At 52.3% G+C, this 15,433-nt stretch overlaps 5 protein-coding genes across 5 annotated transcripts; 3 read left to right on the top strand and 2 right to left on the bottom strand.

Annotated features, from left to right (window-relative positions):
* Positions 1-285: 285 nt before the first annotated feature.
* On the top strand, positions 286-2,239 carry VTN49DRAFT_3942 (uncharacterized protein; the record flags this gene model as incomplete). The annotated part of the gene is made up of 10 exons (XM_069411833.1): positions 286-319; positions 381-484; positions 534-798; positions 857-887; positions 942-1,026; positions 1,081-1,118; positions 1,170-1,261; positions 1,323-1,711; positions 1,793-1,964; positions 2,046-2,239. The coding sequence occupies 10 exons, from the start codon at positions 286-288 to the stop codon at positions 2,237-2,239; spliced, it is 1,404 nt and encodes a 467-aa protein (XP_069272566.1).
* Positions 2,240-2,364: 125 nt separating this feature from the next.
* VTN49DRAFT_3943 (uncharacterized protein) lies at positions 2,365-4,043 on the bottom strand (the record flags this gene model as incomplete). Its single annotated transcript, XM_069411834.1, has 3 exons — positions 2,365-3,438; positions 3,498-3,875; positions 3,951-4,043. 3 exons carry the CDS (start codon positions 4,041-4,043, stop codon positions 2,365-2,367), a joined length of 1,545 nt encoding a protein of 514 aa, XP_069272567.1.
* Positions 4,044-4,782: 739 nt separating this feature from the next.
* On the top strand, positions 4,783-5,013 carry VTN49DRAFT_3944 (uncharacterized protein; the record flags this gene model as incomplete). Its single annotated transcript, XM_069411835.1, has 1 exon — positions 4,783-5,013. The coding sequence occupies one exon, from the start codon at positions 4,783-4,785 to the stop codon at positions 5,011-5,013; it is 231 nt and encodes a 76-aa protein (XP_069272568.1).
* Positions 5,014-5,277: 264 nt separating this feature from the next.
* Positions 5,278-9,006, bottom strand: VTN49DRAFT_3945 (uncharacterized protein; the record flags this gene model as incomplete). Its single annotated transcript, XM_069411836.1, has 6 exons — positions 5,278-6,422; positions 6,482-7,445; positions 7,504-7,750; positions 8,089-8,531; positions 8,593-8,619; positions 8,746-9,006. The coding sequence occupies 6 exons, from the start codon at positions 9,004-9,006 to the stop codon at positions 5,278-5,280; spliced, it is 3,087 nt and encodes a 1,028-aa protein (XP_069272569.1).
* Positions 9,007-11,707: 2,701 nt separating this feature from the next.
* Positions 11,708-15,407, top strand: VTN49DRAFT_3946 (uncharacterized protein; the record flags this gene model as incomplete). Its single annotated transcript, XM_069411837.1, has 2 exons — positions 11,708-11,773; positions 11,838-15,407. The coding sequence occupies 2 exons, from the start codon at positions 11,708-11,710 to the stop codon at positions 15,405-15,407; spliced, it is 3,636 nt and encodes a 1,211-aa protein (XP_069272570.1).
* Between the last annotated feature and the right edge of the window lie 26 nt (positions 15,408-15,433).

The following is a 15,433-nucleotide window of genomic DNA, read 5'->3' on the forward strand; positions in this document are numbered from 1 at the left end:
GCGAGATCTTCGCGACCATCATCAAACTTCCCTGGAACCTTTACAATGGCTTGCTATGGATATGGTTTATGAAATTCAGGGTTAACTTGACTGATTGAAATGAGTGATGCGGATTGATGCCTTGGTATCTAGTCTTCCCCAGCAGGCGATCACAGGAATCAGATTTGGCGCCACCATTCTGGAGTAGTTCGAAAGCACCGCCAGGGTTCATCAGAAGAGAATCGGATACATGTATAGGAACTAGGACCTTGATCTCGCATACGGGACATTATAGAAACTGTGGCGATGGCCACTAAACAAATCCCGGGATTCTACTTTGGTATGCCCGCCCGAATCGTATTATGATATCCACGATTGCAGAAACTCATCTACTTTGCCAGATCCCGTCAAGAAGAAGTACTTTCGTATCCAGGCCGATAATGTGGCCCCTGCAGGTTCGCAATACTCGGCCAGCGCGGTCAAGAAACGCAAAGTCGAGGCAGAGGCACGCTACAAGTCTATTTTCGGATATTACATATCTAACATCGTAACAGCGGGTTGAACATGAGCAACGCATTCAAGAACGTGTTCGCAAAGAAAGAGTGGTCAAAGCAAAATGTCTCGCAAACTCTCACAGCAGACTTTTGACGGAGATCGGATCTTCATGCGCACCAGGATTCGTGATGAAGTCGGAGCAAAGTGGCGTATTCGCAGTCCACCTGCAACGTTACGAGGTGCTCAAATTTGACAAGCACCCGAACGACCTGAAGACGGTCATGGATTTCGCGAGGCAGGATTCGACCGGGATTGCTGTCATGGGTGGGTTTGTTCGCTTTCTTGTCGATGTCATTGCATCGGGGTTTTACTGATTAGCCAGGCGGAAACCGGCTCGCTGGATCCGGCATCATGTCAGTGCATTTGAGGACGGCCTGGTTTAGGACCAGTGGAGCTGACTTTCGCAGAGCGTGTCCCCCAGTAGCATCAAACGGAGACCGATGGTCGTATGATATCGACAACGCTTCGATTCACTACAATATTCCGCATGAAGTAAGTTCAAAAGCAAGCCCTATATCATGGGAAGTCATGGACTGACAGGAGGAGTTGTCGTCAGTGACGCTAGGGGAACGAGGACACTTTGTGTACGTGGCCACAACTCTGCTAGTAGATGATGACGGCGCTGACCATTGCAGGGCGACACTACATGGCGATGTTTCTGGTCAGTCATTCATCGCCCTAGGCCGATTACCAGAGGGGTCAATAGACTATCCATGGCATACGGAACGTAAGACCACCATGCAAGCATTCTTGGGACTGGTTGCCAGACGGCTAACGACGAAGGATAGGTGTGCCCAGACTCAGCCAGATCAAGGATACGGCCACGCTATGGTGCTCTGCGGCACGACCACAAAGCGACGAGCCTATGTTTGCCATTGGCACCTCAGAGGGAGTCTACACCGTTCGGAGCAACCAAGCGCAATGGCACCTAAACCGGAGGCCATTTGCACACGGTGACTCCATGCGGCATGGGGCGCGGAAACAGAAACGCTCTTCTGACACTCTAGCTATCGAATGGCTGGGACCGAACGTCGTCGCGAGCGGCCTCCGAAATTCGTCCATCAACCTCGGAGACATCCGGAGTGGCGGACAAGTCACGAGGCTACAGCACCCACACTCGGTTCGACAAATTCGTAAAGTTGACGAGTACCGAATAGTGGTAGCAGGATATCAATCCGTGCGTCTCCCCCTTCTTCCCCATAAACCACATCCAAATATTTTTCCAGGAAGATTTCCATCTAACGCACGGCTTCACCAGCTCCAAATGTACGACCTCCGTCTCCCGCAAAACGGCATGCAATCCTATCCACGTCCAGAGAGGCATCGCCAACATACCTCAACGAAACCATATCTCGTCTTCGATGACCATCACAATAACTCCCACGTGCAACGAATTGACGTCAATCCCGAAATGGGCGTCCTAGCAAGCGGTAACGATCCACCCCTTTTCCAGCATATTATTTCCCATTCAAATGTACGAACTGACGACTCATGTTTTCATGACTCTGCAGTCACCGACCAGAATTCTGTCAAACTCCACTCACTCGTTAATGGGAAGGTGATTCCATCGTCCATGTCGACACATCGGTATCCCCTCCCAATCGCCAGCCTGCGATTCGAAAACGGGCCATATCCAGCTGGACACTGGCAGAGCCCGAGAATTGTGGTGAGTTGTGGGCGTGTTGTGGAGGAGTGGACGTGTTAAATACTAGATCCAAGATGGTATTTTAGCATGTACGGAGTAGATGGCATGAATAGACCGATGACACCCAAGGAATGCAATCGCCTGGATGCTTAACGTTTCATTCCATTCCACATTATGTATTACGGTTAATCCAAACCTCCTGCTAACCATTCGCCAACCTCAACGCCAATCCCCCGAGCTATTTCCTCAACCCATGCCCCCGATACATTGATGCACCACTTCTCCCCACCTGTCGCGTCCGCCATGCTAGTCGACGCAACAGCCGGCACTACTAAACGGAGTCTGCGAAGTGTAGAGAGTTCCGCGTAAATGGCATCTGCGGTGGGTATGGTGCCACCGGTGCCCGGCATTCCTCCAACACCGGTCATTGGCGGTGGGTTGGGGTCTATGGCATGGTAAATGGCTATTAGCCGTTCTAGTGTGAACGGCCTTGCAGCGAGGATCGTAGCGGTTGTGGAGCTGTCGGTTGTGGCGAAAGCTGAGGTGAGGGTGTTCTTTGTGATGCGGGTCCTGACGCGTTTCGCGCCGGGTTTCTTGGGCGTATCCTCGGGATTGTCAGTCATTGCGTGCTGGGCTTGAGAAAGGCGTTTTAGTCGCCTTCGATGATGGGCACGTTTGTTCCGCGCCGATAGTGACGATGATGAGTATTTTGAGAAGAAGATCGTGTCGAGGCGGGAAGGTGTGTGCGATGCAATGTAGGCCGCTGTGAGGATCAGGGACGGGAAATACGGGAGCGATGGTGGTTGTTTGGAAGTAAATGATGTGGTCTTATTCTTTCCGCCGTCATATTCCTCCGAAACAATATGGTGGACGAGCATGTTCTCCCCTTGGGTTTGGAACATCGATCTGTTCCGCACGAGAAGTCTTGCGAAATCCCATCCGCCGCCAGGCGGCGACTCGTCAACGACGGGTCGAATGAATCGCGGCCAGAGTCTCTCGCATAGAGACTGAAAAGATGGTATCGTGCCTGCTGTGGGACCGACAAGGGAATCGTACACCGTCGATACGAACTGCGGGTAGAACTTGGCTGCGAGATCCCGGTTCAAGCCGTCCACATGTGGCGGATCGGATGCAGTGATAATAGTAATTGCTTCGTTCCGTGTATACGGCGGAAAAGAAATATGGGCAACGCCAGAGGATTGAAGGAACAGCGGGCGCGGAGTTGTGCTGACAATGAGCACCACGGTCATCGTAGGAATCTAGCACATCGTATGTCAGTTACTATGCTGCTCAAAATGCGTTCCGTAGTCGAACGAACCACTTCGCCCAGCCTAGCCAGTCCAGACAAAAGCATGTGGGAAGCCTCCCGCTGTTCATCAATCCCATCCAACACTAACACGAACTTATCCATAGCAACACCCTTGCCTGGCGCGAATATCTCCTCTAGGAGCACCACCAATGTACTGATATGTTTGCATTTTCCCTTGCCAAATCGCTGCCATTCATCCCCCATTCCCACGGCCTGTAAGATCTCCAGCAAAATAGTCGTCAACAGGTGCCTTCCTGTGACGCATTCCGAGCAACGAATAATCGCATGGGGAACAGCAAGCTCGGACAAGACGGCGCGAGTAAGAGTGGTCTTGCATGTTGCTGAAATACCATGGACCACCACTGTGGGAGCGCTGGGAACCTGCGGCTGCGTAGGCAATCAGCATCGTCTTCGTCGCGCGACGAGATTCGAATAGAATCAGCGATTGGACAGGCGATTTACACTAAGTAGAGCCGCCAGCTGGCGGGATTGAAGCTCCCTGCAGGGCCATTTTCGATTCAGAGTGCGACTGATCTCTGCCGGCCGTAGCGACATTACGACTGACTCCAGTGAGATTCGGTCGAGAACGCGCACTCCGCGTCAACTGTCAACGCGGTTGACGATGATGACTAAGCGCGGATGGTCGAAAGTATAATTCAGTAGTATACATGTAGTCGATTATCAGGTTATACTAATCAACCCGAGTACGATGCCTGTAACCTATTGTGTGCTGCAACTCGTCATGGTTGAGCTGCAGCCATGGCAATGCGGATACGGAGAGATGGGGAATTGCTCGACTCAAGGGCCCGAAAAAGGCTCCTTCGTGATCCTGATCATCGATTCAATCCTTTGCTCTGAAGTCGGCGAACGGGCCGTACGTGTTCTCTGTGACGGACCTCGAACTCAGTTCACGCAGCCCCAAAATAGCTTAGCAAAAGCCGCTGGCAATCCTCTCCATTGGCACCACGCCCAATTCCTCTCAGTTCATTTAGTTTTAATGACCATAGGGCATGCCGTATGTCGTATTAGGAACGCGCGAATTATCTGTGCTGCACCGCGTTCCAGGATGGCGTAGCGAAACAAAAGTCGACGACGTTCTGGTAATGCGCTGCGGTGATAATCTCCGATGGAGAACCGACGCGGCCGACGGACGGAAATACCGGTCGTCGAGGGAGTCTCGAGTCAACAGCTGACTGTCTCGTGCTGCACACTTGATTTCTTGCTGTAATTTCACGCAGTTAAGATCAAATGATGTTGATTCATAACGGTATATGATATTGCGATACAAGCTCATATGAGTACACTTCTAAATCTATGCAGCAGGGATACAGCCCATATATTGATAGCAACGGGTTATAAGCGAAGGGCCGGGTTCTTCACTCAGCTCCCACGCTGCACTCCTGCATTCCCCTCGCAAGTAGGCCAGCATGCAGGTAACCAGGCTAGACATCAACAAAAGGGGGGAAATGTACCAGAAAATGCAATAAGAAAACAAACACAAAAGAATAAACAACAGCAAGAATGACAAAACACCACTGTGCAACGTCTCACTCCGAGATAATGGTCAATGCATCTCCACTTCTGCATTTGGAGCTCATCAAGCCATCGTAATGCAGCAGATCGACATGAGAAACTTTCGTTGTACAGGAAAAGCATAAGAATATAAGAAAAAAAAGTGTCAGATGTGGATATACATGTAAGGGATATGAAAAGTCATCATGTCGTATCGTCATCGATATGAGTACAAATCGGAGAGAAAATCGACGGTCGAATAGCCAGCGCTGAGAGCTCAGAAATACCCATTTCCGTGATATACCTGAGCCTGAGTCGGAGAGGTGACTCCATTAACCTGCGGTGACGAGAACCGACCGCTTCCCAAATCGACAGAGCCATTCACTGGCGTGCTGAATCCCGCGACGGCAGACGCCGAACTGTTAGGAGGGGTTGAACCACCGACGCTGTCTTGCAAATGCCCGGCCGAACCGTTAAGGGAATTCTGTTGCTGATGTTGTTGGTGTGGTTGATGTTGGTGAAGGAACGGCTTCTGAGGCAACTGCATGGAAGGCGGCAGCATCTCATTCGGGGTAACCTGCCCACTATGATTGCCACTGTTTCGCCCAGATCCGTCGTTGCCGTTGATCTTGCCCGCAATACGACGGCCATGAGGAGTTTGGCGGATGGACGGTAGAATCGGACGAATGGCATCAATAAGGCGGCTGCGAGACTCAGGATCCGCAAAATCCATGGCAGTCTGCACGACGTAATTGGCGAAGGAGTCCCGTAACATCCTCTCCATCTCATTAGGTGCCAGCATCTCGTCGATCATTTTCTTGCGCATTTGATAGTCAGCTGTGCGAAGGCACTTCTCAATTACGTTCGAGCTGAACTTCTGCTTGGACAGCGGTACAACATTTCCAAGGAATTTCTGGCACAGCGGCTCGGTGAAATGGGGCTCGGAGAGATCGAGGATATATTGTACAACGTAGTTACCGAAGGGGTCCTGAACAAGAGTGAACGCATTGGCCGTGATCTGGGCAATCAACTTCGCCCGCTGTTCTCCCGAGGCGTGATCGATGCAACGCTGCAGCACGCAGCAGCCATGACGATGAGTTCCAACAACGACGCAGTTGGCTCCGACGGCATCATAGATGAATTGAGAATCCTCCGGGGAGAGGCGGTTCAAGCATTTCTGAATCACATGGTTGCCATTGAGGTCCTGCACAAGGTCGACAACACGGTCCCGTAGAGCACGGATCACCGTTTGAGTCTGTTCTGGAGTTGTCACAAACTCGATCATCTTCTGCAAGGCCCGGGTACCATGCTGATTCAGCGCAATCTTCACCAGCTGCGGGGCAGCGTTGTGAATGAGGGTCGTCCGCTGCTCCTCGTTGGAAAACTCAAGAAGCTTCTGACAGAGATAGTTACCGAACGGGTCTGGGAGGGGTTAGGCCTTTCAAACACGACGGTCTCAACGTCCAGTGCCATAAACTCACCTGTCATGAGCTCCACGACATGCATGTGCGTCTCATCAAAAATCATTTTGACGTGTTCTTGGTTGTGCTCTTCTAACTTTCGCTGCAAGTAGCGGCAACCATGCTGGTCCTTGCACAAGCTGTAAATCTCGCCGCGGTACTTCTCTAATGGTACATTGCTGAAGCGGGACACCTGAGACGATTCCGTTTCCCCATTGCGACGAGAGCTTCCATTGCGCGCAGGAGAAGATTCGGGGAATCGGAAGTTTCCGTACGGCGGATATCCCTGGTATGGGGTTGGCGCGGGGACAGCATAGTTGGGAAGAGGGCCGCCATTGACCGGCAACGTGTTCGTCATGTATGGCTGCGGGTTATAGTTGTAGAATGAGTTCTGAAAGTTAGGAAGGGCATTGGCAGATCCAAGAGGCTGTGGGGGTATGGCAGAGTTCAGGACTTGTGGGCCAAATGGCGGAGCGTTAGCTTGCAAACTTGAAGGGACTGGATTGTGCCCATTTGGCAGCTTCGGCTCCTCATGATCTGGAGAATCCCTCGCAGACGTACCATTCGTGCCGGCGGTGATCCGGTTGATGCTGGCGCTGTGCTGATGGAACTGCTCCGAATGGGCTGTAGGAGAGGCGATGGCGGGACCGAAACCATTGGAACTGAGTGTGGAAATATCAGTCGTCGAGAAGGGAGCCTGCAGCGATAGCGGACGCGAAGATGGAGCCGTCGACACGACTGTATCTTGAGACTTTTGTTCTCCGTACAGAAGATTAAGTTCCAGGGAGTGTCTAGCCATGTGGCGAGGATTATTAGTCTGCTTCTCTCCAGAAGAAGGGCTGCCCAATTGGTCCATGCGGAGCAGATTCAATCCATTTTGCGGCATGCTCTGGTGAGATGAGCGATAGCGGTTATGCGTGTTCCAAGTTTCTGGCTTTGGCGTTCGCGAATTCGCCAAGTCAATGGCATCGGAATTTGTCGACAGCTTTTGCATGGAAAACTTGTTAGAAGATCTACTCGAAGTGTACACGATGGCAACTCACCAATCCCGGATTATCGTCTCCTCGAGACAGTGAAGGGAACTTGTCATCGGGATCTGTCATTCTCAAGTAGCTTTTGATGTCCGGAGTGGGCAACCGGTCGTCGTCCTTTGGCGTAGCGCGGTCCTCTTCACTGGGGAATAGATACTTGGAAGCGTTGAAGGAGTCCAGCGTCGAGTTGGAAAACGCAGTCGTGGGAGATCGCAATTGAGCGGCTAGGCTAGTAGTAGGCATCGAATACCGATGAGGCCTGGAGATAAATTTTTAGCAAAAGCCAAAGAGCTATGTGCTTCAACAGGAGAACTTGTGAAAAGATGGTTGAAGATGGTTGAAAGAAAGACAGATGGGCGTGGTGGAAAGAAAGGGATGGAAGGGATGGAGCGTGAAATGCGTGCAGGGGAAAAGAAAGAAATGAGGAATATATCCAATGTCATAGGTGAGTGAAGCTTCACAATTGTCAGGTATTGTGCAGTGAACAGAAGAGAGGTGCATAGCCTTAAGATAGCCTTAAGCAGGCTATGATTCTGGAGATCGTAGCACTGGATGTTTGAGAAATACGGGGCGAAATAGAGCAGCATTGGTACTTACAATGGACCCGGACGATAAGTTAATGGCTCTGGGGAAAATTCATCTGCTTCAGAGTTACGCCGTGATCCTGGCACAGATTGAACTGAGAACCGGTTGGTGGGGGTTTGAGCAGTGGACCCTGATCTGGACTGTCCGGATGGCGAAGTCACTTGGCTCGTCTGGGAGGGGGAGAAGATGTTAAAGATGCCGGGGGAAGACGTCACGCTGGATGTGGAAAAGCGAGATGGTCGGGAGAAAGCGGACGGAAATCCAGCATCGCGATGTTCGGGCGGCGTCGTGGGCTCACTCACTGGGCCTGAGAGCCCGGACTGAGCCAGATCACGAGCAAGCTGATCAATCTCCCGCCTTTCCTTCTCCTGCTGCAAATCAAGCAGCTTCATATCGGCCTCGAAACGCTTCTTCTGCTCGCGCATGTATTCGATGGTCTGCCGCTTCCGTTCGATCTTTCGAGTGAATTAGCCCTCAGAGTATGATATGACATGGCAATTGAACCTGCAAACCCACCAGCTGTGATTTATGCAGATTTGTCGCCTAGAGAATCTATAGTTAGCATGCTGCAAGAGACATATATATGATACCTTGCCAGTAGCCAGCATCCAAGCTCGCTCAATGCACACCCCACCCACACACATAGAAATCGCCGGGGAGGCTGCTCACCGAAGTTAAAGGATCCCCAGAGTCGGACGACAACTGATTCAAGAAACTCCAGGAGGAGAATTTGCTGGCATCGGTCGTGAAGCGGCGGGGCATATGAGTTCGCACATCGGTCGAGGGGCGTGGCTGGAAGGCAGACATCAGGCTGGACTGGCCGGGAGACAAGGGCGTGTAGACAGAGAACGGAGCGTCGCTCTTGGGAGATCGAGGCGAAGCGAAACGCAACTCGTCCAAACGCTCGCTGAGGCCATTTTTGAAAGCCATGGTGGGCTAGGGTCGCAGTAGACGAGCTGCAAACGAGTCACCAAGTCAGCGTGGGTGCCCAGGTCTGCAAAGAACAACGCACACATGGAACAAGAGTCGAATGATTGGAATCGCTGCCACAATGGGCGCGCTGCGGGAAGTGAGGGGTGTCTGATTGGAGCGAGGGGTGGAAAACCAGTGGTTGTGAGCGGTGTGAGCCCGACAGAGCCCAGCGCCCTGAGCGAGAGAGAGGGGGTATGAACGGGGGCTGTCGAGGAGTGGAGAGGGGCTGGAGGCAGCGAGCTGGCATCCACCCCAGGCCGGGAACACTCACGCTTTTGCGCAGACAATGACCACGGGTCTTTACGAGCACAACAGCCAGCAATTCTCCGTGGTCACTCGAATCTAGGCGACGGCCGCATCTGCTCTCTGGCGCGGCGTCTGGTCGAAGAGTGCGGACACAACGATCGCTGAACAGAGACTGACGGCGAAACGAAGGGCGGCAGGGTCGGAAGGAAAACTTGAAAATGGCAAATAAAATAAAAAATCCACGAGAGTATCGCTGGCGATATGAGTGTTGAGCAGAAGAAATACGATCAGGAGAAGGGCGAGGTGTGATAGACGCAAGCGAGCGGCGCCAAAGCGGGGATTTCAGGTTCCAGGCACAAAAAAATACTGGCACGTCGGTCACTTATTCATTGCCAATTGCTGCTGATGAATTAATCTGGGTCCGAGTCGACTCTCAGATCATGATTGCCTCGTAATCTACGATAATTGGGCCTGGGTGATGTGTCCTTGAACCCTGTCCGACAATGGTTGTCGGTGGCTGGACCCTAGAGACCCTAGAGGTTAGGGTGGCGGTATGAGGGGAGTTCTACGAGAAGAGTACTTGAGCGAGAAGTACCTCTACTTGGAGAGAGAGTCTGCAGTACGCATTCCGAGTCCCAAGATTCACAACCTGGACAAGTACTTGGACAGTGAAGTCGACAAATTCAGCGCCCGCGGCTGTGCGTTTCCGCCGTCAACTGGCATCACAGCCGACGCCCTGGCGGTTCCGGCGACAACCATGGATCGCTCAGCTTTTAACCTTGATGATTCCCACGGTTCATAGCCACCAACAGAATCCTTATTCATCAAATAAAATGAGGTGTTGACAGCAGAGTGCAGTGGTAGTAACTTTGGTCACCGTCACGAAGGACTCTGCCTGGCCGACGGCTCTATGCAGACCAGGGCAAATGTGCACTGTGACAAGGCCACGTTGAAATCCCAGATCGCAGCCAACGACCCAGCCTTTCCCAAGCCGGCATCAGTAGTCTGCATTGTAGTCCCTGACTCAGCCAACGACCGGCCAGCAGGAGAGGGGTTGCCCGTAGCCTGACTGCTGGAGGAGCGAAGCGGTGTAGATCAGCCGGCGATAACCATCATGGGGAACAGACGGCTCTTCAACCTGTCTGGATGCCATCGCCGAACTCTGATCGATGTGTCATGACAAGGATTCAGAGTTTAGGCCATCAGCGAGCTGCCACGCTTGCGTTGTACACGGCGGGATGTACCGGTACAGGCTCGAATGGTCGCCTCCCAAGGGCCATGGCGCAAGTCCCACCAAATATGAGTCCCAACACTCGGGCCTTGGGCACGGAGGCAGAGAGACAGTTCGCCCATGTCCAGACACGTTTCAAGGCGTTATGACCAACCAATCAGCACCCCTCACCCCGCTGCAGCAGCGCTAATGCATGGTTCACAGTGCCCGGAGCATCAACAACTGGACCCCGCGATGAGCTGCCAGGATTAGTGCCGCACTTGTCATTCTCGAAACCGTCCGGAGTACTGAATTGCTCAGAGATCTGAACAGTTCGAGCCCGGGCTCAATCATCGTCTTGGGGTGAGAGGGTTGAGAGTTGAGGCGCTCTGGATCTTCAGTGAATGTCAAATTGCGTTGAATGCAACAACTGCTCGCTGCAAATTGCGTGTCGCCACTGATGTATGATTGGCCATACTCTCCGAGAGTCGAGAGTCAATGACTGCACTCTCATCCCTCGCTTTTAAGGATTCCACAGGATACTATTTTGTGCTGAAGGCTAAAAGCGGAGACACGACGGCTTCCAGAACCGGATTCCAGAAATGGCACAGATCCATGCGGTACGGGGAATCTAGTGGCCGTCCGGAACGCCATGTTGAAGCGATCATGCATAGAGGGAATGGGGTACATCCAAGGACCAGGAACATTGTTATCTCGGAGTGCGCTGAACATACAACTTTGGATAATCTCTCGTGGCCGATGAGAATCGTAGGGTGGAATACGCTACTGGGGAATCCCTTCTACTCCTCGCCCATTGTACCAGATGGTACAATCACTCATTGCCGACGAGATAAGCACTCAAAAAGAACAATGGCACGGCAGAACCCCGGCAACCCTGCGGCATGAACTGTTGCATATGTTGAACATTTTGATCGAGCAAACAAATCTCGGTCCGCACACGGAGACGGAATAAATTATTTCCGTCAAGATACCATATAAAGTTTAGCTTACAAATATCATATTGATACCTGATTTGGATTAGCGTAAAACGTTTAGTCGATCAAGCTCATGCCGCAGATCCCGCTTATCTAATCGCTCCCCGCCAATATTGAAAAATGTCAACCGCGCGTTCATGACCTTGTCGTGAACGGCTTTCACTCGGTCTGCGAGGGGTCGCGCGCTTCGAAGTGCCGCGAAGGAACAATGCCTCCACGGAAGAGACCGAATCTTGGAGCAACTGCTCCGCGCGGCGCGACGAGCCAGCCCGAGGTATGTTGGGAGGAGAACCTTGCTACTACTACTACAGTAAGCTGACATTGATCATCTTTTGCAGCCCGGCAACCCTCAAGAGACCGATGCAGCAGAGAAAAAAAAGCGCGCGTCTACAACGAAACCACAAGTTGGACCGGAGCCGCCTGCAAACGCTAAAGAGCATGCAAAACCGAAGAAGGTCGACCCATTCGATGCGGTTCTGGAGCCCTTCTATTATAACAAATCTCTCACCGATCCGATCGACACGGCGCGTGACAAATGGAACCTTCTCCCAGCATTTTTGAAAGTCAAAGGTCTAGTAAAACAACACATTGATTCTTATAATTACTTCGTTGAGGTGCAATTGAAGAAGATCGTGCAGTCAAGTTCAATCATCCGGAGCGAAGTAGATCACAACTTCTTCCTCCGGTTCACAAACATCTATCTTGGCTCTCCTCGGCGTCCTGATGAGAGCAACGAGTCTGTGGAGTTTGAGTCCACTGTCACGCCGAACGAATGTCGACTGCGAGATATGACCTATGCCGCTCCAATCTACGTCGATTTTGAATACGTGCGTGCGCGCCAACTCGTGCATCGCAAGGCAGTGGCAATTGGCCGGATGCCATTGATGCTGCGGAGCTCGAAATGTGTCTTGGCTAACAAGACGCCGGCGGAGATGCATTTGTTGAATGAGTGTCCGCTGGATCCTGGCGGCTATTTCATTGTCAACGGAACGGAAAAGGTCATCTTGGTTCAGGAGCAATTGAGCAAAAACCGCGTTATTGTTGAAGTCGACCCGAAGAAGGAAATCGTCCAAGCCTCAGTGACGAGTTCATCGAATGAGCGCAAGTCGAAAAGTTATATCATTCTGAAAAAGGGCAAGCTGTATCTCAAACATAACGTGCTGAGTGATGATGTCCCTATCGTAATACTTCTGAAGGCTATGGGAGTCCACTCCGACAAGGAGATGTTACTCCTCGTTGCCGGTGTGGACGAAGTTTACCAAGAGGACTTCGCCGTGAACTTCGAGGAGGCAATCAAGCAGAATGTTTACACCCAGCAGCAAGCACTGGATTGGATTGGATCCAAGATCAAGATCAATCGAGCGAGGCAGGGCGGTAGTTACAAGCGAACACATATTCAAGAGGCCATCGAGGCGATATCCTCCGTCATCATTTCTCATGTGGAAGTGACCAACATGAACTTCCGTCCCAAAGCCATCTACGTAGCTCACATGGCACGCCGTGTGCTGATGGCCAAACACGACCCCGGCATGGTTGATGACCGAGATTATGTCGGAAACAAGCGACTGGAGCTGGCCGGTCAGCTGATGGCGCTCCTGTTTGAAGACTTATTCAAGAAGTTCTGCTTTGATATCAAGATGAACTTTGAGAAGGTTCTTCAAAAGCGGCGCCGGGCTGAAGTCTTCGACGCATGGAGCGTGATCGGCATGCATGGGAACCACATCACCCAGGGCTTGAACCGAGCCATCTCCACAGGTAACTGGAGTCTGAAGCGGTTCCGCATGGAACGTGCGGGCGTGACCCATGTTCTGAGCCGACTCAGCTACATCTCGGCACTGGGGATGATGACCCGGATTTCCAGTCAGTTTGAGAAGACACGTAAAGTCAGTGGACCGAGAGCGCTGCAGCCGTCGCAATTCGGTATGCTTTGCCCGTCCGACACGCCGGAAGGCGAAGCCTGCGGTCTCGTGAAAAATCTTGCTCTGATGACACACATTACGACAAATGACGAGGAGGGTCCGGTCAAAAAGTTGGTGTTCATGCTGGGTGCAGAGGACATCTTGACAGTCAGTGGACGGGAGATTTACGGCCAGGGATCATACATCATCTCCTTGAACGGCACTCCCATTGCCCTGACACGAAGGCCGAAGAATTTCCTGGAGTCCTTCCGCCGGCTTCGACGGATGGGACGGATTTCAGAATTTGTCAGCATTTACATCAATCACCATCAGCGAGCTGTCCACATTGCTACGGACGATGGGCGAATATGTCGGCCCCTGATTGTCGTCGAGAACGGCCGACCTCTGGTTGAACGACACCATCTGGAAAAGCTCCGAGACGGGTCGATGCAGTTTGATGACTTCTTGGCGCAGGGACTCGTGGAATACCTGGACGTCAACGAGGAAAATGACTCCAACATCGCAATGTACGAGAAGGATGTCACGGACACGACAACTCACTTGGAAATTGAGCCTTTCACCATCCTCGGCGCAGTCGCCGGGTTGATTCCATATCCACACCACAACCAGTCTCCTCGGAACACCTACCAGTGTGCAATGGGTAAACAAGCCATTGGTGCGATCGCCTCGAATCAATTCCTCCGTATCGACTCTTTGCTGTACTTGATGGTGTACCCACAGAAGCCGCTAGTCAAGACCCGCACTATCGAGCTGATCAAGTATGATCAACTCCCGGCTGGACAAAATGCCATGGTCGCAGTGATGAGTTATTCGGGCTACGATATCGAGGATGCCCTGGTCCTGAACAAGGGCTCTATCGATCGAGGCTTTGGCCGCTGCCAGGTTTATCGCAAGTACATGGCTCAACTGAAGAGCTACCCCAACGGTACGATGGATCGGTTGGACAAGCCCCAGTACGAAGACGGCGTTCCCATCCCCAAGCACGCGATTCTGGAAAGTGATGGCCTGGCAGCGGTGGGTGAGAAGATCAGTGCTGGGGAGGTGTACATTAACAAGTCATCTCCCGATCAGCCCTATTCTACGGGCATCACCGGGTCAGACGCAGGCCGCCCGACTAAGTACATTCCTGCGCCGATGACGTATAAGCTGGCGGATCCCAGTTACATCGACAAAGTGATGATCTCTGTCACGGAAGGCGAAGGTCAGATCGTCAAGGTGCTCACACGGCAAACGCGACGGCCCGAAGTCGGAGACAAATTCTCGTCGCGGCACGGGCAAAAAGGCGTCACTGGTCTTATCGCCGAGCAGGTCGACATGCCATTCACAGACCAGGGCATCGTGCCGGATGTTATCATGAACCCGCACGGTTATCCATCACGAATGACCGTGGGCAAGCTGCTGGAGCTCGTGGCGGGCAAGGCTGGAGTGTTAACAGGACGCTTTGGATACGGAACAGCGTTTGCGGGAGATCCGATCCAGCAAACATCGGCGATCCTTGTCGAGCGTGGATTCAGCTACGGCGGCAAAGACTACCTAACGTCAGGAATCACGGGAGAGCCGATGCCGTACTACGTCTTCTTCGGACCGATTTATTATCAGAAGCTGAAGCACATGGTACAGGACAAGATGCACTCCCGTGCACGGGGTCCGCGGGCAACACTCACGCGGCAACCGACCGAGGGACGATCGCGCGACGGAGGTCTACGCCTGGGAGAAATGGAACGAGACTGTCTGATCGCCTACGGTACCAGCCAGCTTTTACTGGAGCGGTTGATGCTATCATCAGACAAGCACGAGGTCGATGTGTGCGAAAAATGCGGGTTCATGGGCTACCTGAACTGGTGCCAGCGGTGTCGGTCATCACGCGGAGTGGTGAAGATGACAATCCCGTATGCGGCGAAGCTCTTGATCCAGGAACTGTTCAGTATGAACGTGACTGCCCGACTGAAGCTGGAAGACGAGTTTCCAGAGTCACGAGGATTTCAATGACTTTGTTCATCGACTACTTCCGTCCA

This window comes from Thermomyces lanuginosus (genome assembly GCF_041956635.1).
Source record: "Thermomyces lanuginosus strain ATCC 200065 unplaced genomic scaffold VTN49scaffold_3, whole genome shotgun sequence".
In the NCBI taxonomy this organism is placed as follows: domain Eukaryota; kingdom Fungi; phylum Ascomycota; class Eurotiomycetes; order Eurotiales; family Trichocomaceae; genus Thermomyces; species Thermomyces lanuginosus.